The sequence below is a fragment of the Muntiacus reevesi genome, chromosome 2 (assembly GCF_963930625.1).
Source record: "Muntiacus reevesi chromosome 2, mMunRee1.1, whole genome shotgun sequence".
NCBI lineage: Eukaryota > Metazoa > Chordata > Mammalia > Artiodactyla > Cervidae > Muntiacus > Muntiacus reevesi.
The window spans coordinates 131,643,741-131,669,255 of NC_089250.1; the positions used below are offsets into that span (position 1 = coordinate 131,643,741).

The 25,515-nt window shown below is 41.1% G+C and overlaps 1 protein-coding gene across 6 annotated transcripts in view; it reads right to left on the minus strand.

Moving 5' to 3' along the window:
• SGMS1 (sphingomyelin synthase 1) overlaps positions 1-25,515 on the minus strand; it is a 313,874-nt gene that overhangs the window by 38,382 nt on the left and 249,977 nt on the right. For 5 of the 6 annotated variants that reach the window (XM_065922844.1, XM_065922841.1, XM_065922842.1 and 2 more), the window contains one exon: positions 10,684-11,535. In XM_065922844.1, coding sequence (XP_065778916.1) covers positions 10,684-11,306 — 623 coding nt within the window. In that variant the 5' untranslated portion in view covers positions 11,307-11,535. Of the gene's footprint in view, positions 1-10,683; positions 11,536-23,958; positions 24,061-25,515 lie in introns of those variants that run through there. The other variant, XM_065922846.1, reaches the window with a different exon arrangement.

Genomic DNA, 25,515 nt, shown 5'->3' on the forward strand with positions numbered 1-25,515 from the left:
AGGGATGTAAAACAAAAAGGAAAGAATAAATGCTATAGAATGAAAATAGAATAAACAGAAAGTAAAAATACATGCTCTCCGGGGAGATCTAGAACTTGTTGACTATTTCCTAGTGTGTACACAGGAGGATGGCAGTCTATGAACCAGAATGAGATGAACTACGCACCCAGCCCAGGAATGAGTCTGTACAGCACAGTCCTCCACCTCACAGAAGTCCAACTCAAAGAGACCTTTGCATTTTTGCTATTAATTATTTTAACCACATTACTGTTCAGCATATACTATCATCCCATTTTACAGAAGAAAGAATTAAGATGCAAAGACTACCTAGTCTGAGGCCAGAGAGTCAGTCAAGAAAGAGCCACAACAAAAACCAAGTCTTTATCCTTTCAATTGGGCTTCCCTGTTGACTTCCAGCAAAGAATCCGCCTATCAATGAAGGAGATGTGGGTTAGATCCCTGGGTCAGGAAGATCCCCTGGAGATGGAAATGGCAGCCTACTCCAGCATTCTTGCCTGGGAAATCCCAAGAACAGAGGAGCCAGCCGGTGGGGGGGTGGGGGGGAGGGGGTGCGGTGTGACAGTCTGTGGGGCCCCAGAGAGTCAGGCACGACTAAACAACAATAATACTTTTGATTAGCTGCTGTTTTCACTAACAAAGCTGTCAAGTTACAAAAAAAAAAAGGTACCGACATATTTTTTTCTAAGCCTCGTGTAAAAGATCTGCAAAATAATGCAACAGTTGATTAAATTTAGAAAATGATCTGTACTGGTTTAGGGAATCTGTAAAGAACAGATCAGAAGATAAAACTGCCTGCACTAAAGCCACCTTAAAAAATTATTTCCTGAGTTAAATATAGATTGTAACATGATATAAAGAAAAAATATTACCCTCTAAGATTATATAGTCTATGTGAGAGAGTTAAAAGGAATCAAAATCAAGCCTCCTCCAGAAACCACAGCACATATATGTATCAAACAAAAGAAGTTATCTTTCTTGTTAGTATTTTAGGCTATTAGCAAAAATAGCATGTGTGCATACATACATACATGTGTATAATACAAATACATGTGTTTGTGTGTGTGTGCGTGCTCAGTCATGTTTGACTCTCTGTGACCCCATGGACTGTAGCCCACCAGGCTCCTCTGTCCGTGGGATTTCCCAGGCAAGAATACTGGAGTGGGTTGCCATTTCCTCCTCCAGGGGATCTTTCTGACCCATGGATTGAACCCAAGTCTCTTGCATCTCCTGCACTGGCAGGTGAATTCTTTACCACTGTACCACCTAGGAAGCCCATGAGTGTGTACACATAATGTAAATATGTATTACGTACATGCAGATCTTTTCTCATTCTTTTCCTTCATCAAAACTTACCCACCCTGAATCACATTCTTAATGTTTGTTCAGTTACAGCTGGCTGAACTCAACAATTAATGTTTGCCCTTAAGCTCATGGATCATCCTTAAAAGTAACACTTTCACTTTATCAGGGGGTTGGTTTCTAGAAACATACTAAGCACATACATCACCAGCAATGGCTAACATTTATTAAATTCTAGGCATAGTAGTCAGCACAGTGCAATACGCAATAAATGTTAGCTGCTGTTATTATTTATCTGCTCTCCTAATGAACATGTGTATGTGCTAGACCTTATTCTGGAAACACAGCAGTGAACCGAATGGACGAAAAGCTTGCCTTGTGGTACCTATATTCTAGGAAAGGAAGCAGACAATAAACATCTAAGTAAAATATAGAGCATGCTGGAAAAAGTCTAAAGGGTAAAATTAAGCGAGAGTGTCACTGGGGGATAGGAGGTTACAGTTTGGGGGTAAGTTGATCAGAGAATGTCCCTACATGGGAGGAGAGTTAACCATGAGAATATCTGTGGGAGAAGATTCTTTTTTTTTTTTTCCTTTTGTTCATTTTGACTGGAGGATAGTTGCTTTACAATGTTGTATTGGTTTCTGCCATACCTCCACATGAATCGGCCATAGGTATACATTTGTCCAGCCCCCCATCCTGAACCCCCGGCCCCACCGTCTTCTGTGGGAGAAGATTCTAAACAGAGGTCAGTATGTGAGGGCACTGGAGACTAGCAGGAGGGTCAGGGAGAAGGAGGACATGGGGACGTGCAGTCTGGGAGGACCTCCTTGGTCACCTCCAACCTAAAAGCTGTCATCAGGTGAGAGAAGAGCGACACACCCACTCACTCGTGAAGTTACACATTCTGTCTGCGGAGCTGACAAGGGACGTCAGGGAAGCAAGGATGGAAGCAGACTGGGAGGAGATGCCACCAGTGACACGCAGGGCAGCAAGGTGGTGAGAAATGGTGGGATGAAGACCAGATGTGGGTGGAAGCCGGGACCAGTAACAAAACCAAGACCTTTGGCCTGAGAGTCGGAGGACAGACAGACAGACAGACATGTTGTTCCGGAGTGGTGCTAGGGGTAAAGAATAAGCCTGCAGATGCAAGAGACGCGAGAGATGTGGGTTCAATCCCTGAGTCGGGAAGATTCCCTGGAGGAGGAAATGGCTACCCATTCCGGTATCCTTGCCAGGAAAATCCAGTGAACAGAGGAGGCTGGTGGGCTACAGTCCATGGGGTTGCAGAGTCGGATAGCACTGACTGACTGAGCATAAGATGGGGATGGGGACGCCAAGGACTTGGTTAATTCCTCCATACATATATCTCACTCCATCGGCACAACAATGCTGAGACAGACACTATTTTTATTGTTCCCATTCTACAGATGAGGAAACAATGCTACAAGTAGTTAAGTAACCTGACCAAACTCACCTCCAGTCAAAAGGTGCCTGTAGGGTTAAGATGATCTTAAACTAAGATTTACAATATAACATGTGCTTAACTGCCATTGCCCTGATACAAACAGGCTGGAAGGGACAGACGCAGTGACTTCTAAATAAGATCATGAATACTTAGACATCCATGATGATTTTTTAACAGAAAGGGTCAGAGATGAGCCCTAGGCACGTTGTAAAATACAAGGCAAATATGGTACTAAAAATACACATATATACAGATTACACATATATGAGCATACAGGAAAATATTAAACCAAATATGAAATCAAACGTTAGCAATATTTATCTTAGGCGCCATCAGAAAATTTTTCCTTTATGTTTATTTTTACCTTCTAATCTGCCCATAAGCAAGGTACATTACTTAGCTTCTTTACTGTCATAAATAAAAACTAACTCATGAAAACTATAATTTATTGCACCTCTGTATTTTATTTATTTATTTTTGCTCTCTCTCCCTTTTATCCTCTCAGTTTAAAAAGCCACTTATAATATTTATGCTAACTTAAAACCTAAGTTGCTGGGCTTACTGAATTTAGTTTCCTGACAATTCCTAGAGTTCAGGCTAATACTTAGGTCTTGAGATTGAAACTGATAAAAGAAAGGTGAAAGCAGGTAAGACCATCTGTTTGCTAATGTGAGGATGAGAAGTGAGACAGAGCCTGGCAGCGAACCCATCATTGAGGGCTTAGAGTGGCTGTTCTTTCCCATTCCCAGGGAGGTGGAGCAGAAGCCGGCAAACACCTGGGAGGTCCAGATTACACAGGAAGATAATGGGACAGGAAAGGTCCCCAGAATGAAAATAGGACCTCAGCCCAGGCTCTGCAGCCCAGATGGGGTCAGACTCAAGGGGAGAAAACTGGCTAGAAACAGCAAGGAGAAGAAGAACCTATTTGCAAGGCAACGACGGAGATGTAGACAGAGGACAGATTTATGGACACAGCAGAGGAAGCAGAGGGTAGGACAAATTGAGAGAGCAGCCTGGAAACACACACATTACCAAGTGTAAAATAGACAGCCAGTGGGAATTTGCTGTATGATGCAGGGAGCTCAACTTGGTGCTCTGTGACAACCTAGAGGTGGGGTGTGGGGTGGGAGGTGGGAGGGAGGTTCAAGAGGGACGGGACATACATATACCTACGACTGATTCGTGTTGATGTATGGGAGAAACCAACACAATATTGTAAAGCAAAGTATCCTCCAATTAAAACTGAATAAAATAAAAGAACAAGGTTGGGCACTCCTGATTGGTGGTCTGCAGTGGAAAAGCGTTACTGCAACGGGTGGCACTGGGGCTTTCCTAGACCCGTGGTGAACAGGGACCACACCATACCTGGCAGGTCAGAGGACAGCAGTCAGCTGGGACAGAACTCAGTACACTTCCATGAACTACGGTGGGCCAGCAAGACAGGCTGGCCTGCAGCCTTGGCAGGTCCAATCCTGGGGCAAGTAGGAATGTCTCCCGGTTTGTATGCAATGTATAAACCTTATTATTCAACACAGGACTTACCTGTTTTCATTCTACCTATCCTCTGCTTGTCGAATCAATGGTACTATATTTGCTAAGAAAATACACTTCCCCAGGACATTTCAGTGGACTTACACTGAAAAACTTTCAATTTTCTAAATATTCTGTGTGGGATCTTGGGCAAGTCAGCATCTTTTCTGTGTCTTTGTTATCTTCACAGAGACAAGACAATAGTACTTATTTTAAGATCAAATAACACAATGCATGTAAGGGAAAAAAAAAAGTTCCTGTTACTCAAATGTTTGGAATGTGCCATGTGAACGGGACGATAATGATTTTCGACAACATGGATGAAAAAGAATAGATTTTGAGTAAGTATATAATAGATGTAGGTACACGTGTAGAGAGAGAAGCAAGCGAGGGAAATGATGACTTCTGGGCTCTTATCTTGCTTTATGGCTGGAGAGGAATATGATGGTTTATCAGTTGATTAAATAATGCACTAGGTGCCCTCACCGCTGCAACAGCAGGAGGGAATTTTTGTCCTCATGACTTTTGCACTTTAGGACAGAGTCTGGGACAACCCCCACTTTAAAACCTGAGATGTTACTGTGAGAACTCAGAAAAACTCCCAGAAGATAATTATGTAGCTTTGCTTCTGTGAGGCTTTGTTTTGCTCAGTGCTATATCTCTAGCACTAATCTTAATAATTCTTAATAAACTACTAAATGTAAAGATGCCCTGAAGTTCCATTTGGAGACCAGCCTAGTGGTCCACAGGGCACCGCTGATTTCTAATAAAGTGAAATGGCCTTTTTAAAGAAAGGCTCTTCTAGAACTTGAAAAAAAAAATTATTGGAGGGAACTCCTTCACATTAAATGCTCTACATCAACAGCTTTTAAGAACTTTACTTAATCACAATCATCAAAGACTTGAAAACAAATTTTTTAAATGTTGACAATAACTGTGGTCATAAACTACTTTGAGGATTAGAAGATGAAAGAGATAAGTACTTTAAACCAATCAACTTAATGTGAAAAGAGACACTGATGGAATTAAACTGGGGTGAAATGAAAGATACATGCTGACAAATCTTCTCTACTGAATAAAACACAAAACAAACAAAAACATTAAATTAGCATCTGAGAACAGCAGCTGCCAATCAGCACAAGGATTATGTCCTTGGAAATTAGATTCCATCCACAGGAGAGAGGCAAATGCTGCAGACACCCTCCTAACAAATAAGGCCTCCAAACTCAGGGCATGTTATCAAAGGATAAAACACAAAGTAAGTCTTTTCCAAAGCGGTCTCTGAACATAAAAAACACACTGCTGCCCCAGTTCAGTCGCTCAGTCGTGTCCGACTCTTTGTGATCTCATGAACTGCAGCCGCCAGGCCTCCCTGTCCATCACCAACTCCCAGAGTCCACCCAAACCCATGTCCATCGAGTCGGTGATGCCATCCAACCATCTCATCCTCTGTCGTCCCCTTCCCCACCTGCCTTCAATCTTTCCCAGCATCAGGGTCATTTCAAATGAGTCAGCTCTTGGCATCAGGTAGCCAAAGTATTGGAGCTTCAGCATCAGTCCTTCCAATGAACACCCAGGACTGATCTCCTTTAGGATGGACTGGTTGGATCTCCTTGCAGTCCAAGGGACTCTCAAGAGTCTTCCCCAACACCAAACACCTAAAAATCCACTGCAGTGTTCTCAGAGTGTAATCCTGGGAAGCCATGCTGGAAACCTGTACTTGTTCCTTCCTGCGGGATCAATGAAACTCCGAGAAACAGTTCTGAGTAGAGACATCAAGTCTTAAGGCAGGATCGGCCAACACCATTCCCTTCTCCAGTTCTTTCCCTTTTGGCCTGAGATCAATTTTCAAAGAACCTATGTGGTGACCATTCTCTCCATAATGTTATACAATGGTTTATGCCAGAATATTCTACTCCATGCCCCAAATGCTCAACCACAAAGTTCTTTCAACTCCACCTCATGTTCCAAGTATCCCGTGGCTCCTTTTCTTTTTCCTTTCTTCAAATCTTTTCACCACCAGTGGACCAACACATTCTGCAATATTTAATTCATCTTTATACCACCCACTCCCACCCCCAAATGACTAGTGCTACACCTTGTAGGCAAATGTGTGTGCTCAGTTGCTCATCATGTCTGACCGACCCTTTGAGAGCCCATGGACTGTAGCCCACCAGGCTCCTCTGTCCATGGGATTCTCCAGGGAAGAATACTGGAGTGGGTTGCCATTTCCTCCTCCAGGGGATCTTCCTGACCTGGGACTGAACTGCAGTCTTTGTCTTTTGTGTTTCCTGTGTTAGCAGGTAGATTCTTTACCGCTGCACCACCTGGGAAGCCCTGCAGGCAAATATCTGATCCAAAAGCAGCCGTGACAGAAAACAAATATCAGAATATACATATTACCCAACTTTGCTCTGAAATAAAATATATTCCAGCAAAGCTGTGAGAGCTCCCAAATAAGTGAATTCAATCTCAATCTATGATTCATTCCTCATTAAATTTCATATAAAATTCAGAGATTCAGAGACAGACCCAAAAACCTTATGTGAGTCTCTGTAACGGAACCCAGCCCTGTGGCTATAAATGATAAGGAGCTCTAAATGTAACAGAAGCCATGGCTTCTAGAAAGAGTTTGTCCCTTCCCACCATCCCAGCACCAAATGTATTCATTGGCCAAACATGACTCTACCTCATGGTCATCTCCCAACTGGACCATCTGCAATAACATCCTAACCCATGCTTCCAGTCTCGTTGACCTGTTCTTCACTGCAGCCAGAGTGCTTCTTTTAAAATACAAACCTGTCCACATCATTCTTCCCTAATGACTTATCATTACACCTGGAACAAAAAACTGCCTCTTTTTCCCTGACCCATATGCTGTCCACACCTCCCTGACCCTGCATGGCTATTTTCTCCCAGCTTGCTTGGCCTGTGGCTTTTCCCCAGGTAAACCTCAGAGACTCTGCACTTGCTGTGTCTCCTACCGGAACTGCTCCTGCCCCAAACACCAACTGGTATCCCCCTCATTTGATTCAGGTGTCTATTCAACGGTCACCTCATTAGAGGCCTTTTCTAAACACTTGATCTAAAATACCACTCCCTTCCCACTATCTCCAAAAGTCACTAACCTTTTAGACTGCTTTATTTTTCTCCATTTCTCTTACCCGCCTGGCAGTATATATTCATTTGTTCACAAACTGTTTCACCCTGGTGAGCACACAAGCTCCATGTGAGCATCAGGGGCCTCTAAGCACTGTGCAGCCCCAAGGTCTACCACAGTGCCTGGCATACACGAGAGTCTCAGTGAATGAATTTTAAACAAGTACTTTCTATGTGCCAGACTTTAGATGAGGTAGTGGGATACCAAGATGAATGACAAATAGGATCTGGTCCTTTCCTTTGGGGAACTTAAAGTCTAGCAGTAAAGGAGACACACACACACACACAGGAGGAATAGAACAGAATGTGACATGAGCTTGGAGGGTTCAAGGGAAACCGCTGAGTAGAGAAGAAACAGATGAGGTCGAACAGCCTGGGGCCAGATTAGGAAGGACCTTGAGCTTCAGGCTAGGGAACTGCGCCTCCATCTAAGCACTCACTATACATCACCAGGTAGGAATGAAAAGAGGTAATGAAACTGCAATTAGAATTGACAGAACTTAGTGACTATTTACATGAAAGGAACTGAGAAGTTGTAGGTTTCTAGGAAATGCCACTGCCTACATAGAAGGAAGAAGTTGAAAGAAAAAGATGATAAATCTGATTTTAGAAAAGTTGAGTTTGAGTGGAGGCTAGGGAGAGGGGTCAAGTGTCAGAAGAGTTGAGCACAGAAAAAATGAGAGGGTTACTGCTTTTAAATGGAATATTCCATAGCCAGAAGGATCCATTTTCCCAACATGCTGAATAACAGACTGCTACAGCGCCACAGACTGCTACACTGCCACAGCCAAATAACTGGAAAAAGGCTGTCTCTCTGTACTAGGAAGCAGTTCCACCTTTCTGAGGGCCAGGGAAAGGGAGCTCATTAAAAGCCACTGCTGGGTGTGTCCACCTCTGTCTTTCTTCCTGCCTTTCCCAGGTCTGGTGTGCCACACACACTCCAGAGAGGTCTCAAGGAGGGAGATGGGAAGCTAGGGATGTGCCCCAGTAGTAGGACAGGGGCGGGGATGCTGAAGACGCTCATGAAAACAACTGGGTTATCCTGCCAATGTGGAAACCAGAGAGAGGACTTTAAAGAACCTTTAAAGTTGGACATATTCTGAACTGCAAATGCTCTGCAGCTAATAACACTCAAGTGCAACTGGCTCATTCAGTGATTTTGTAATCAAATACAACACAGTGGTATAGAGCAACAGAAATCATCTAGACTGAGAGGTCTTTATTGTATCTGTGAGCAAACCAAGGCTCCTGAGATTTGGAGATTCATCCACTCTATCCAGCATGCTAGCACGTGGCTGGGGCTGGGGCCCAGGCTGCCTGTGTCCCAGCCTTGGGTTAACTTTGCCCTAGGCATGAATTAACTGATTTACGGCTGTAGAACAATTTAAATATATAAATGACTATAGTATTAGTAACAAATACCAGTAAAACACAAAATCAGAAAGCTTCAAGGGAAACAGACTTGAGGAAAAGTCCCTGCTGAGAGAAATACAAATAGTAATATACTTTAAATAAATTATCCCTGTGGTTAGGACATTTCTTAGAACAAGAATAAAATTATTCAAAAGCCACAGTTCTGTGAAAGGTTTCGATGCACATACACAAGTACATAAGTGTTCTGTTCTGGGAAGTAAATTATTAGCTGGCATGTAAGAATTTTGATAAAAACCAGAAAACAAACTCATATAAACAAAACAACAAAAATCAGGAAGACCCCAGGAAACCTAATTTTGAGTTGACCTTGCCTTTGTTAAGGGAAAATATACAGATATTAATTTTTTTCCCCCTAATGAGCTTCTAGGGAAAAAATTTTGAAAGTCTAAAGCAGAACTGAAGTCTGACAGAAGAATGTAATTAGTAAATTTTGAGCATCTCATATTTCTACAGCCTATTCTTATCTATTCAGCCTCTTAAAACTAAAGCGCACAAGAAACAGTCTTTCTTCCACCAACTCAAACGCATCCCAGACCGTTGCTCCTGTATCAAATTTAGCTTAAACTCTGTTGTTGTTTTCTAGTTGTTCAGTCACGTCCAACTCTGTGCAACCCAACGGACTGGGGCATACCAGGCTTCCCTGCTTAAACTTGGGATAGCCAAACCAGCCCCCAGATGAAAACTGGCTACTTAAATAGCTTCCTATATACAACATAAAGATAGTCCTTTACTGGCAAAGACTCAGGAGTTGCTTTTATTTCCACTTGTAGATATCTAATTTATAAGGGAAGAAAACACAGACTTCATAAAACACACAAGAAAAAAACTGATAATTTCCATTGAAGTTCAACATAAATTCTCAGTCTGCATTTTGTTTTCTTTATTTAAGATGATTTCCTTAGTATTCAACCACACTGTGGGTCATGCAACATAGTCTACCAGAGAGAAACTCAGTTCCTTAGCAAACCAATTTCCAACTCCCATGCGTGGAAGCTATAAAGATGTTCTGCTAATGGAAAAATCAGACATCCGTGAGGAGGGCAAAGTATGTGTTCAGTTTGCTATATGCAACTGAGGCAAACAACTTTGCTGCATTGAGTTTAGAGCCTGGGACATGAAAGCCACTTTGGATTCACCTGAAACTAAAAGGAGATGCCTATTTAAAATCCTGAGAAACTTGAATGGAATACTGTTCTAAATGCCTTACGTTCCAAAGAAAGGTAGAAAGCCATGCAGGTTCATCCACATCCCACCTAAAGTGGGTATCACTCTCCACTAGATCATATGACTCTGGACTAGCTGTTCTGAATTCTATGTGTGAAGCATCTTCAGATACATATTACTAAGGTTCAGATATCTGATTCTGTGTGGAAAAAGCTATAAGGTCATTCATAGACCACAGGCCAACTGTCAACCATTGATTTCGATGGGTTAAACACACCAAGACTGGGTAGTTTTCTGTGGTTTAATAGCCTGTACTCTCTGAAGATATCTGAGGGTTTTCCTTCCTGTGATGTGAAAACAGAAAAACCTCATCTCTAACAATCCTGTTCATCACTCTGTATGAATCTGGTACAAAACATAGCACTTTCTTAAAGCTGCCAGAGCTTTGGTTGGTTCAACAGACTATGAGGTTTAAGAAAGAAAGAAAGAAAGAAAGAAATGTGCTTTGATTCCTACTGCTTGATCAATTTCATTTCCCAATAATGAATATTAAACATCTGCCGTGCCACCTCCCAATCCCTGAAACTGCAGACTTGTGCTTTACTTACTTGTACTTTAAGAGCAGCCACTGAATTAACCAGAGTCCCACAAGGATCATGCCGTTAATTTCACAAATAGAAAAGGCCCACTGCACCCGGTTAAAATGGTCAAAAAACGTGTCCGGTAGTGGAGGCTGCACCTCCTTGGGAGGTACTCGTTCATGGACGACCGAGATCATCACTGTGGTGAGAACAAAGCAGGAAAGTGCATAAAGAAAGGCCAGGAAAGTCTTGCCCCACTCCATGGGGTACTGGGAGCGCTCTGGTTCTGGCATGGGGATCTTGATCATTTCCTTCCTGTACCCATTGGGCATCCCGTTGGGTTTGACCTTGATGCTGAAGCTGCTGTGAGGGGCCGGGCTGCCGGTGCCAATGCTGAGGTGCCCGTTGGCGTGGCCGTTCTTGTGTGCTTCCAAGTGGTGCTCCATCTTCAGGGTCTCTATCATGTGCAAGAGCCGCTGCCCGTTGTCAGAGGTGACTAGGCACAGCGGGGGTTTCGTGAAATCCTCCTGGGTGAGGCTGATCAAGTCCCGGCCCGTGAAATGTTCCAGAGGCTCACAGTACTCTGGCATAGCATTCTCCTGCAGCCAGTCTGCCACCTTCTCGGGTGACCAGTAGACCACTTCCTTCATTGTGCTGGCAGACAACGTGAGGCCCCCCTGCTTGCTCCCAGCGGGTCAGCAGTCACCGCTCCGACAGGGCAGGACACTGTCCCTCCACGCTGCGTTCATCCTGTCAGGCCTCATAACGGAGCTGTGTGGCGAGATGGTCAGGGCAGGTTTTAAACACCTCATGTAGCTGTCCAGGGTTCTTGAGAGCCCGAGCATTAATTCACCTCATTTCTGAAGAAGATTCTTCCTTCTGTGGAGGCAAGAGAAACAAGTCAAGCTACTGGGACTTTCAAATTAATCCCTCAAGATTCATAACCTTCACATGCATAAGGAAAGTGGAAAACCAGTTATTGGTGGAGTCCATAGTTTTCAAACATATATTAGTTTTAAGGAACCAATGACTACCTGGTTGCTGCTGCTGCTGCTGCTAAGCCACTTCAGTCGTGTCCGACTCTATGCAAGCCCACAGATGGCAGCCCTCCAGGCTCCCCCGTCCCTGGGATTCTCCAGGCAAGAACACCGGAGTGGGTTGCCATTTCCTTCTCCAATGAGTTAAAGTGAAAAGTGAAAGTGTAGTCGCTCAGTCGTGTCTGACTCTTAGCGACCCCATGGACTGCAGCCTACCAGGCTCCTCCATCTATGGGATTTTCCAGGCAAGAGTACTGAAGTGGGACTACCTGGTTAGTATTTCCCAAAAGAGTCATTAAATTGGACCTGAGATGGATCAAGTCAAAGACAGTGGTAAGTTTGCTAAGAAACAATTCAACAGTGCTTTGAACATTGCTCAGCACTGATCAGGGATTACTTTTGTGCTTATTATGTGGTTCCTGAGATCAGCTGAAAGACTGTAGCAAATCTGCTTAATCTACCGCTCTAGATTAGTGTAGATTGATGAAGAAATGTTCTAAATGTGCAGAGCACACAGAACTTAACAGACATCATAAAAGGGAATCATAGAAGTGTCGAGCCTCAGGATCATCAGGTCCAACAATTTTATACTCTTCCACAAAAAATCAGTGAGTTCCTCTTTGCAAATATGCTTGGACTCCAAATCTATAAAAGAGGTATAAGAGTGGATGCCTGAGTGAAAACAGATGGGAGTAAAGGGCCAGGGTCTTCTCTGCTCTGATGACATCTTCACCCCTAGCCCCCAGGAGACTGTGTGGAAAACCATAGCTTCAAAACCAGTGAACTGATCCAACTCCCTCACTTATCCACAAGAAAACTTAGTTGCAGGAAGGTCAATGAACCTGCCCACAGTCAAGCGGCAGCTTGTATAAAAGAGCTACAAGCTAAGTTTCCAAGTCCTGGTTCAGTGTGCTTATTAAATTACTTTATCAGTGTTGTGGCAATAACCAAAATGCACATCTGTAGGGGAGATTCAAAATTATATATATAGAGAGAGTATAAAAATGTATATATGTTGTACATACATATATTTAACCACAATTATGGTTAATGAACATAACATTGCATAAAACACCGGGAAAGAAATCACATACTGACTGAAATTCTACTTGATGATGGGCTTGGGGGGCATTTTCTACTTCTCTCTCACATACTTATCTTTAGTAAATATATATTAATTTTGTAATAATCATTTAAAATTTTAAAAAAGCAAGAAGTTAAAAATAAAAGACTGAGCTCTATAACAAAACATTGTGGTTAATGAAATGTGGCCTTTGGTGAAAGGCAGACCATAGTTTTCAGCATCTCCATGCATAGCCTACTATTTGAACTTCAGCTTACTAATCTGCAGAATGGCCATGATCAAATATCTTCTTCACAGGGTTGCTGTCAGTACTTTAAAATCCGTACGTGAAAGCTGAGGATATACAATCCAGCACTGTTTCTGTTTTCTATGACTGAGGAGTACCCCACTGTGTGTGTACACACGCACACACACACACACACACACACAAATCTTCTTTATCCATTGATCCATGGACAGACACTTAGATTATTTCCATACCTTGGATATTATACATAATGTTGCAATGAACAAAGGGAATACGCATATATCTTTGTGAATTAGTGTTTTTGTTTTCTTCAGATAAATATCAGAAGTGAAATAGCTGGATCACACGGCAGTTCTCTTTTCAATTTTTTTCAGACCCTCCATACTGTTTTCCATAGTGACTGTACCAATTTACATTCCCACCAACAGTGTACACTTGCCATTTGTGACAAGTCTGTCACAGTATGTATGAACCTAGGGGTTATTATGCTAAGTGAAATAGGTCAGACAGAGAAAGACAAATGCTGTATGATATAACTTATCTGTGAAATCTAAAAAACAAATTAATAAACACTACAAATCTTATAGACAAGAGACTGGTGGCTACCAGAGGGGAGAGGGTTGGAGGTAAGTGAAATAGATGAAGGAGGAGTCGATCACATAGTGCCAGATGATAGCTAGACTTACTGTGGTGATCAATTTGTAGTATATACAAGTAACAAATTATGCTGCAGATATAAAACTAAAATGTTATATGTCAATATGTCTAAAAGTAAAATGATATTTTCTTACTTTCTCAAATTTTATATCATAACCAATAGCTACTGTTCGCTAAAGCTCATGATGAAAATGCACTGTTCAACTGTGGACTAACTTCTCAAAAGAATGTTGTATTAACTGAAAAAAAAACTTGCACAGATTTGTAGGTTTAAGAGCTAGAAATTAGGAATGACAGTGTTCCCTAAGTATGCTTTGTGGAATAACAATCTGAGAAAATGTTCCAAGTTTTAAAAAATCCAAATGAGCCTAGGAACGGCAGAGTTATCCTTCCAAGGGCCAACAGTACATATGAGTATGTCAGAATCACCTGGAAATCCTCCAGTAAAGAAACTCTACCAGGATTTCTTAAACTGACCTCATCTGGGCTGTCCTGCTTTAAATCCTGTTTCCTCCCTAGTAACTATGAGCTCCCAATGGACCCACTGGGAGGTACAGGCACAAACAAGACCTGAACTCAGGCCTTCTGATTTCAAAGATCAAATCTGTCTCTACCAAACCCCTCAAACACAACCCTGGTATGAAAATGGACAGTATGTCCAACTCCCAACTTTCCAGACTAAACAACAACCAACCAAATGGTGGTGGAGCGTGACAGCTGGTCCAGGCTTTGCAGAAGAATTCTCTTCTGAGAGCTCACAGCACTTTGCACCTTCCTGACACATCACCTCATGCTTAAGGGTCTGTCTAGACTGCCCCAGGGGACTCTTAGGGGCCATGGAAGGGCTACAACCTTAAGCATCCACACGTCTCAACTTCAAAGGGGCCAAAAGCTGCTCAGTCAATATTGTCTCAGTATCCAAGAAAATGTCCCTTACAACTAGCAACATGTAGATGGCTTAATGGAAAGTAAACCTACTGAAAATGCCACTGATACACAAAACTGCTTTCAAACAATTTGAATGGTCAAGGAGAATAAGATGGGTATCCTCCAGAGAGAAATATGAAACCAAAGTGAATCTCTGGCCACTTAAAAACCACTATAGAGGGGCTTCAATCACCACTAACCTACCTAGACTGACAAGAAGACATCTGTCAAATGGGAGTCCTAGCAGAAGGTGCTGTAGGAAAGGAAATCTCTTGGCATCAGACCCCGGGCCTCTCCCCAAATATCCTGCAGCAATCAGGATAGAGCCAAGGGAATGCTCAACACCTTGAAGTGGCTACGAGAACTCTAAAGAAAAATTAGTGATTGAATGTTCAGGCTCAAAGAAATGAACATGGACTCTTCATACATACAAATTCTTCATTTCTCCCTTTGCCCAATGCAGGAAGTCTACCAGGAGGGGAAAACCCCTCAGAACCACAAAGACCAGACCAAGGACAAGGTATGTTTTCACTTCTCTTTGATGGGGAAACACAGTCAGATAATATCCTTCTCAGACTCAATGTTCTTCAAAGCAGAAAAATAATCAAATGGTAGGAGATAATCCAGGGCCATGAGATACACACACCACACACACATATTCTGGAACTGTAAGCTTCTATCCAAATGAAAGAACACTAATCTTGCAAAAAACAAGTCCATCAGGCAGTTTGAAATAACCAGTGAAATTCTTAAAAGAGACAGCAAAATAAACTAATAGCTTCCATTAATTAACTGGGACAAAAAAACTCTTCACTCCTTAAGACAGTCCCTGTGATCCACCGCCCCCAACTTGGAGTGCTCCATCTACTATTCAACAAGCCCAGATTCTTCCCTCAGTCTGTAAGGTCCTTCTCTGCAAGGCCTTTCCGGGCCACTCCCTCACAATCCTTCCCCACTCTCTGAATTTGTACACCTCTAGTATCGATGCCACGGAATACAATTTAACCGTCTCGTGTCCAAGATGTGGTGGGAAGGGCTCCAGCTACCTCCCTTCTTGACAAAATCCTTTAACCTCTTCAAGCTCAGCTTCTGATGGAAAATGGCATTAACAACTAACTACCTTACCTGTCCTCACATGGGTTGCTACTGCTGTGATGATCATGTAAAAGGAATGAAAGCCATTAAATACTCCAAGAAATATGTCTTGTTCTTTTTGTAATGTCCTACTTCCTTTCTAATGTCCACCAGGGCCCACAGTGACATTTCATTACTATTAAATGAAGCAGTCACTTCCAAATGGCATTTTTAAAAGCCCAAATCATTTGGACACAAGAGTAGTAAGCACATCTTTCCAAATTTCATGAGAAAAGAAAGTTTCTTTTTCAAGCAAGATTTGAAGCGTGAAAATAAAGGCATACATGTTGCTTTCCTGAAGCTAATACTGAAATCACACAATAAGGAAAAAACTCATTTCTATGGAAGTAACCATTAGGCAGCTACTCAGTACTTTCCAGCCTTTTGGCTAAAGCTAAGATTAAGTGTAGTATGGGTGCTTCCCAAGTGGTACAGGGGTAAAGAATCCACCTGCTAATGCAGGAAACACAAGAGATGCAGGTTCGATCCCTGGGTTGAGAAGATCCTCTGCAGTAGGAACTGGCAACCCGCTCCAGTATTCTTGCCTGAAAAAGTCCATGGACAGGGGAGCCTGGTGGGCTACAGTCCATAGAGTCGGATATGAGCATGCACACAACAAGTACTTCAAAGGCCACAGCGAAAAGATGAGGACTTACTCAGAGACCCCAGAGACTGGTTGTAGGAGAAGTGAGACAGTGACTGCATCTTGGGCCTATACAGTCAATTTATAGCATACTGTTGTGTCTGAGATGGGAAAGGCAAAGTGCTTTCTTATCTAGACTCAGAAGACTGTATGTAAGCCTGGACTCAGAAAACTAATATTACCACCATCATCCAGAGATGCTACCCAGAATCCATTTACTGGGAGAAAGTTGAGAAATAACGCAGAGCTCAAATCTTTAAACTTAGTTCTCAGAACTGGAAACATGTAAAAGAAGGATAAAAGTTGCACATAAACTCTTTATTCCATAACACTACAGAATTTGAGTGTTACAGTTGATCAGTCGTGTTCAACTCTTTGTGACTGCATGGACTGCAGCCCATCAGGCTCCTCTATCCATGGAGTTTTCCAGGCAAGAATACTGGAGTGGGTTGCATCAAACTTGGACTGGTCATCTATTTCACATATGGTAATATACATATTTCAATGCTATTCTCACAAATCATCCCACCCTCGCCTTCTCCCACAGAGACCAAAAGTCTGTTCTTTCTATCTGTGTCTCTTTTGTTGTCTTGTGTATAGAGTCATCATTACCATCTTTCTAAATTCCATATATATATGTGTTAATATACTATATTGGTGTTTTTCTTTCTGACTCATTTCACTCTGTATAATAGGCTCCAGTTTCATCCACCTCATTAGAACTGATTCAAATGAATTCTTTTTGATAGATGAGTAATATTCCATTGTGTATATGTACCACAACTTTCTTATCCATTCATCTGCCAAAGGACATCTAGGTTGCTTCCATGTCCTAACTACTGTAAACAGTGCTGCAATGAATATTTGGGTACACGTGTCTCTTTCAATTCTGGTTTCCTCAGTGTGGATGCCCAGGAGTGGGATTGCTGGGTCATATGGCAGTTCTATTTCCAGTTTTTTAAGGAAATCCCCACACTGTTCTCCATAGTGGCTGCACTAGCTTGCATTTCCACTAACAGTGTAAGAAGGTTCCCTTTTCTCCACATTCCCTCTCCAGCATTTATTGTTTGTAGACTTTTTGAGAACAGCCGTTCTGATTGGTATGAGATGGTACCTCACTGTGGTTTTGATTTGCATTTCTCTGATGAGTGATGTTGGGCATCTTTTCATGTGTTTGTTACCCATCTGTATGTCTTCTTTAGGAGACATGTCTGTTTAGTTCTTTGGCCCATTTTTTGATTGGGTCGTTTATTTTTCTGGTATTGAGCTGCATGAGCTGCTTGTATATCTTTGAGATTAATTTTTTGTCAGTTACTTCATTTGCTATTATTTTCTCCCATTCTGAAGGCTGTCTTTTCACCTTTCTTATAGTTTCCTTCGTTGTGCAAAAGCTTTTAAGTTTCATTAGGTCCCATTTGTTTATTTCTGCTCTTATTTCCATTACTCTGGGAGGTGGGTCATAGAGGATCCTGCTGTGATTTATGTCAGAGAGTGTTTTGCCTATGTTTTCCTCTAGGAGTTTTATAATTTCTGGTCTTATGTTTAGATCTTTAATCCATTTTGAGTTTATTTTTGTGTGTGGTGTTAGAAAGTGTTCTAGTTTCATTCTTTTACAGGTGGTTGACCAGTCTTCCCAGCACCACTTTAAAGAGACTGTCTTTTCTCCATTGTATATTTTTGCCTCCTTTGTAAAAGATAAGGTGTCCACAGGTGCATGGATTTATCACTGAGCTTTCTAGTTTGTTACATTGATCTATATTTCTGTCTTTGTGCCAGTACCATATTGTCTTGATGACTAGCTTTGTAGTATAGTCTGAAGTCAGGCAGGTTGATTCCTCCAGTTCCATTCTTCCTTCTCAAAATTTCTTTGGCTATTCGAGGTTTTTGTGTATTTTCACACAAACTGTGGAATTATTTGTTCTAGTTCTGTGAAAAATACCATTGATAGTTTGACAGGGATTGCATTGAATCTGTAGATTGCTTTGGGTAGTATACTCATTTTCACTATATTGATTCTTCCAATCCATGAACATGGTATATTTCTCCATCTATTTGCACCATTTTTTATTTCTTTTATCAGTGTTTTATAGTTTTCTATATATAGGTCTTCTGTTTCTTTAGGTAGATTTATTCCTAAGTGTTTTATTCTTTTCATAGCAATGGTGAATGGGATTGTTTCCTTAATTTCTCTTTCTGTTTTCTCATTGTTAGTGTATAGGAATTCAAGGGATTTGAGAAAATAAATAAAACAGACAAACCATTAGCCAGACTTATGAAGAAAAAAGGGAGATGAATCAAATCAACAAAATTAGAAATGAAAATGGAGAAATCACAACAGATAACACAGAAATACAAAGGATCATAAAAGACTACTATCAGCAACTATATGCCAATAAACTGGACAACTTGGAAGAAATGGACCAATTCTTAGAAAAGTATAACCTTCCAAACTTGAACCAGGAAGAAATAGAAAATCTTAACAGACCCATCACAAGCACAGAAATCGAAACTGCAATCAAAAATCTTCCAACAAACAAAAGCCCAGGACCAGATGGCTTCACAGGTGAATTGTACCAAAAATTCAGAGAAGAGCTAACACTATCCTACTCAAATGTTTCCAGAAAATGTCAGAGGAAGGTAAACTCCCAAACTCATTCTATGAGGCCACCATCACCCTAATACCTAATACCAGACAAAGATACCACAAAAAAAAAAAAAAAAAGAGAGAGAGAGAGAGAGAAAACTACAGGCCAATATCACTGGTGAACACAGATGCAAAAATCCTTAACAAAATTCTAGCAAATAGAATTCAATAACATATTAAAAAGATCATACATCATGACCAAGTGGGCTTTATCCCAGGGATGCAAGGATTCTTCAATATTCGCAACTCAATGTGATACACCACATTAACAAATTGAAAGATAAAAACTGTATGATTATCTCAATAGATGCAGAGAAAGCCTTTGACAAAATTCAACACCCATTTATGATAAAAACCCTCCAGAAAGTAGGCATAGAAGGAACATACCTCAACATAATAAAAGCCTTACATGATAAACTCACAGCAAACATTATCTTCAATGGCAAAAAATTGAAAGCATTTCCCCTAAAGTCAGGAACAAGGGTGCCCACTCTCACCACTACTATTTAACATAGTTTTGGAAGATTTAGCCACAGCAAACAGAAATGAAAAAGAAATAAAAGGAATCCAGATTGGAAAAGAAGAAGTAAAATTCTTACTGTTTGCAGATGACATGATCCTCTACACAGAAAACCCTAAAGACACAACCAGAAAATTACTAGAGCTAATCAACGAATATAGTAAAGCTGCAGGATATAAAATTAATACAAAGAAGTGAATTTTTATGAGTTGTTAAAGGCACGGTGGACCCAAGATTGAACAAACATAGCTGGTGTGTCAGGGAAGAAACTAAAGGGAAGTTTTAGAAGTTTCTAAATGCTGATAATGGCAAAAGAAAGTAGGAAACAAAGCATGCATGACAGAGAAGTTAACTTTTGGCTCCATGTATCATATCTCTAAAAACAAAAGCAACCTGGGGTATACATGTGGTTTTACTCTACTAGCTTACATAATCAACTTAGTACAAGATCAAAATTTGCTGAGCATGTAATATGTAGCTAAGATTTTATAACATTAAACTACCTGTGGAAAACTTGCTAAAGAGAAACACAAAGTATTGTTATTATTTTATCAGGAAATAGATGAACTGCCATATTGTAAACACTTCTAGTTCAGATAAAGGTCTTTATGTCTACTAGAACTTTCCATAAAAGTCAATAGTAACGTAATGGACCTTTTAGGGCAATGCAGCCCAATGAAAAGATTCATGAGGTAGGTGTCTTCTCTGACTCAATTTGGATGACTCCTGATTGCTTTTCTCCAAACCAATTTAAGTAGCTATAAAATTTTTTTTGTTATTACTTAACAAGTAAAGAATTCACTTAAATAGGCAGAAGTCATAAAACTATATTTATCAGAAGAAAAAAAAAATGGCCAGAATAACAATCACATAGCTTCAATCTACTATTGAGGAAATTTCAGATTACTTCTGATACCTTAACCTTTAAACTTCAATTTATTTTAAATTGCTATAATGTACAGGGTTCACAATTCCACAGTCAGACTCTGGTTAGCAAATGAAATCACTCCTTTTGAAACAGATCTTTGAAATTGAGAACTAAATAAATCATGATATAACAGAATACGAAGCCTCCACTGAAGACTAGGCTCTACTTCTATATTTATTGTGATACATATTTATATGTATGTATGTACGTGTAGCTTTGTCAAACAGGTTACAAAGAGAATGATACTATTTTTGGAAACACGATCATAAATATCCACAGTAGAAAAGTCTACAAGGCGTAGATCACTTCTAAACTGTTACCTTTGGGTGACAAAATTATGAAATAATTTCCAACTATTTTTTCCAGTGTTTTCTAATTTCCTTGATAAAGACACATTACTTGTGTTCAGAAAAGAAAAAGCTTATTTTTCCTTCAAGTATGTTTTATGTTTTTAAATGTGTAGGCAGCATTGCAAAATCGAAAATAGATGCTTCTTACATTTGCTTTCTTTAAAAATATGAAATGGGCTTGCAGATTTCTCTAAATAATTGGAACTTTTGCCCTCTCTGTATAATTGGGTTCCAAAGCCATCAAATTCCCTAAACATAATAGTCTCAGGATATGAGCCAAACCACTGACAAGGATAAAGCTGAAATCTGAATCTAAGTGCATAAAAAAATTCCGGTCTCAGATACTGTCTATCAATTCAGAGAGAAGACAACAACAACCATCAGAATGACAACTCTTCTATCATTTAGATTTTCTTCAATATCCATCTCTCCTGCCTACTGCCAAAATGTAAAACCCATGTGAAAATTCTGCCTTGTCATTACAGTAAGGAAAACTTTGCATAACACTAATGACAACTAATCATGATAGTTTTCCCCTGGATTTTCATTCTTCGAACACAATGACCAAATCTCTGAAGAGTCTATTCCCACTCAATTGATGAACTGCCTTTCTAGGTCTGAAATAGCAGGGCTATTTAATAACATTCATCAAGTTAATCTGTAGTTCTGGGACATGGATACAATCTGGCAGCATTCAAGACTATTAGGACATAACTGATGTTTCCAAATTCCATCGGCTCTCATGTCCAGCTGATGTGCACAGTGGTGATCTATCTGCCTCAAGAAGCCTGGGAACAGCCAACGCAGGCTCTTATTTCCACCACACCTCACTTCATTCCTCTTCTTTTTCTCCTATTCTGCTTTTTTAAAATAAGAGCTAAAACGCTTCCACTGGACTGCTTGTTTAGCTGGAATTATAAAGATTGCACATCCCTCTGAATCTATCATAAATGAGGGCTGTGGAAAAAGTTACTGGCTTAGGAAAAAAGATGAGGCCATGTTTCACTATCTTCTGTTTTAAAGAAACTTCAAGAAATTAATGTAAATTACAAAACAGAAGTAAATGCACAACAACCCCTTAGAGACTCTTCAACAAGCAAGAGTTCACAGGTTTCCCATGGAAAAAGTAATCTCAGTTAGGGATAAACAAGTTACTGAAAACTGTAAATCATATAAGGACATAATCCACCATAAGGTAAACCTAGCAGGTGTGACAAACAACATGAGCTTGAGAAAATAAGTTTAAAGAGGTGGTTAAGTGAGCACACTAATGATATAGAAGAGAATTAAAACATTAATAAAAGAATAAGACATGGTAGGGGAAAAAGAAAAGACAAGACAGGTGTGTTGAAAGAAAATACAGGAAAATCCCAGCTTCTCTTCTTAGCCTGTGGTGGGCTGATACTTCAGGACAAAAGGGAGAAAGCCAAAGGTTAAAGGGAGGTCATAAGAGAAGGGGAAATGAGCAAAAATACACAGTATATGTTTAAATGCAATTGACAGGTTTTTTTCAATCCTCCAAACTCAAGCAATCCAGTACCCATACACTCTTTATAGGCAGAAAAGGAGTGGAAAGCAGGATCCAGTCCATCAAAAGATGGAACTTATTTTTAAAAATATATTAATATCTAACTAAACATGGGCATTGGGGGCTGCCCAAGTGGTGCAGTGGTAACGAATCCAGCAGCAATGTAGGAGGCGTGGGGTCAACCCCTGGGTCAGGAAGATCCCTCCCCTCAAGAAGGAACTGACAACCAACTCCAGTATTCTTGCCTGGGAATTCCCATGGACAGAGGAGCCTGGTGGGCTGCAGCCCATGGGATGATAAAAAGTTGGACACAACTGAGCACACACACACACACATGCACACACATTATTTTCCACTGCCTCTTAAAACTCTCCTGAAATGATAATACAGGGATGAAAAAGGAGGGGGAAAACAGCAAAGAGAACAGGAAACAACTAATTTTAAAGGTTGGGAAGCAGATGGACTTAGTGGTAGCTAAGAGAAAACCCAAGAAAACAAAACCCTAAGCCAGTAAGGAGGAGAAATGAAAAGCAGTCTGTGTAAAAAGAGGCCTTAGAAGCATGAGGAACTGGAGGCATAGATACATTGCAAAATGGGGGGTGAGGTGGAGCTAAAAATAGGACTGGTTGAAAGACCATCAAAAAAGTGACCTTCCAATTCTCACTTCCCACAGTTGAACAACTACCTCTTCCCAGCACCAGAGAAGACAGGAAGTTTATTGTCTGGAAAAGGGAAATGGAGAGTTGCTAGAAAAGGGACAGAACACAGTTGAAAGTGGGGTACTAACTACAATGGCTTCAATAAAAGTTACAAACAGATATTGCCAGACCTCTCCTAATCCTTTACCTCATTAAACACCCAGCATGCTGGGGGCCAGGATGAAAACTTCCAGGCAGACCTCCACCCCACCCCCTCCCCAGGGAACTCCAGACACTTTAGGAGAAAATAGCACTGATATCTTGCACTGAAATCCATGCAAACAAGTTCCACTCATGCAAAGTGCTTTCAAACAGCATTTTTCGTGCTTTTTCAAAAATAAGAGTGGGTCAAAAAAATTTAATAGACATTTGAAGAAACTCTAATAAATATGAAAGCCAGAGCTTAAAACAAAAAAGAATTTGGAAGAACACACTAAGCAGGGAAATTATAATGTTAAGAAAAACTATTATGAACATTCTCAAAGAAACAGTGAAGAAGAACAAAACGGTATCCAAAAAAATTCATTTTTTTAAAAGGTCTTAGAAACTCAGGATAAACATGATAATTTCAACAGAAAATAAAGTTGGAAAAAATATCTCAGAAAGCAGAACAAGACAGAAAGATGGAAAACTGAGAGAAAAGGTAAGAATGCTAAAAAAAAGTCATCTAGAAAGTTTAATATGTGACTAGTAGGACCACCTTACCTCAAACCACAGGGAACCCGCCTGCCAACGAAGGCGGACTTAAGAGATCCATGGGTAGGGTAGATCCCCTGGAGGAGGGCACAGCAACCCACTCTGGTATTCTTGCCTGGAGAATCCCATGGACAGAGGAGCCTGGTGGGCTACAGTCCACAGGGTCACAAAGAGTCAGACATGACTGAAGTGACTTAGTATGCACGTACCTCAAACCACAACTGCCCATCTCCATCCTTGACATTCCTTACTGGTATTTCTGTCCCAGGACCATTGCAGGCTTAAAGCACAAAGACCGTGTTCTGGTCTTGAAGGGGAGCACAATATACTACTCTGGCAAATGATTATTTTGAGCGGAAGGCAACTGAGAAGAAGTGAAACCAAGCGGGATGCTGTGGGGCCCTCCCAGGCACAAGAGCCTTTCGGTATCACCTTCCTGTTTGTAGGGAAAAGGCTTTCAGGTTCCTAGACCTTCTCTGAGCTCCAAAGGGCAGATTCAAACAGTTACTAATCAGGGGAATTAGGGAATACAGAAAGAAACAATAGTGCAGGATAGGGCAGGGTCCCAGTTCCTCCCCAGGGGAGGTGCATAATACTCTGATACATATCTCTGAGTTCTTCTGCAGGAAGTAGGGCCCCCACCCCAGGCTGATGATGGTAACTTCAGACTGGGCTCAAACAGTGGACCCCAGACTGGCTGGAGCCAGAAGACAGATGACTGAGAGTCCTAGAACACCAGCCTGTTAGCTTACAGCAACCAACCAAGGAGGGTTATACACCCTGCAGTTCCCCTGCCCCTCAAATCAATTTTTCCTATAAAAACTCTTCCCTGAGAAAAGAAAAAGAGTCGGACATGACTGAGTGATTGAACTGAATTGAACTGAACTGAGGAGATCAGGCTTTTTGAGCACAAGCTACCTGTTATCCTTGCTTTGCCCTGCAATAAACCTTTGTGAGCTCCAAACTTCAATAATCTGGTGTGGCCTCACAGTGCATTGGGCACCCAAACATGGGCTTGACAACAGAAGCAGATTCAGAAAAAGCTCTCTGCTATCACCCTATTTGTCCAAAAGTAGGACTGCAAGGAGATCAAACCAGTCAATCCTTAAGGAAGTCAGTCCTGAATATTCATTGTAAGGACTGATGTTGAAGCTGAAACTCCAATACTTTGGCCACCTGATGCAAAGAACTGACTCACTGGAAAAGACCTGATGCTGGAAAAGACTGAAGACAGAAGGAGAAGAGGACAACAGAGGATGAGATGGTTGGATGGCATCACTGACTCGACAGACATGAGTTTGAGCAAGCTCTGGGAGTTGGTAATGGACAGGAAAGCCTGGCATGCTGCAGTCCACAGGGTCGCAGAGTCGGACACGACTGAGTGACAGACCTGAACTAAGGGTGTAAATTTGTAGACATATTCCCTCTTCCTGCTCTACAAGGAAGGACAGAAGTTAGTCACTGGAGACAACTTTAAGAGTCTAAAACCTCATCATCCCAGAGATGGTGCTGTCAAACCCTATATAACAAACCCTGCTAACACTAACCCTTCTCCACCATTAATTTTCCCGTGTATTTGCCTTCTCACCTTTCCCTCCCCTAGAAGCTTAAAGTCTTTTCCTTTGTCCTGTCGCTACTCTAAAAATTTTCTGGAGAATAACAGTATCATAAATTGTAGATATATTTTATAAACAATAACCATTTCCTCATATTTTCTAAAGCAGTTCAGTTTTCAAGTGTATTTTTCTCATCTCATACATCATCAA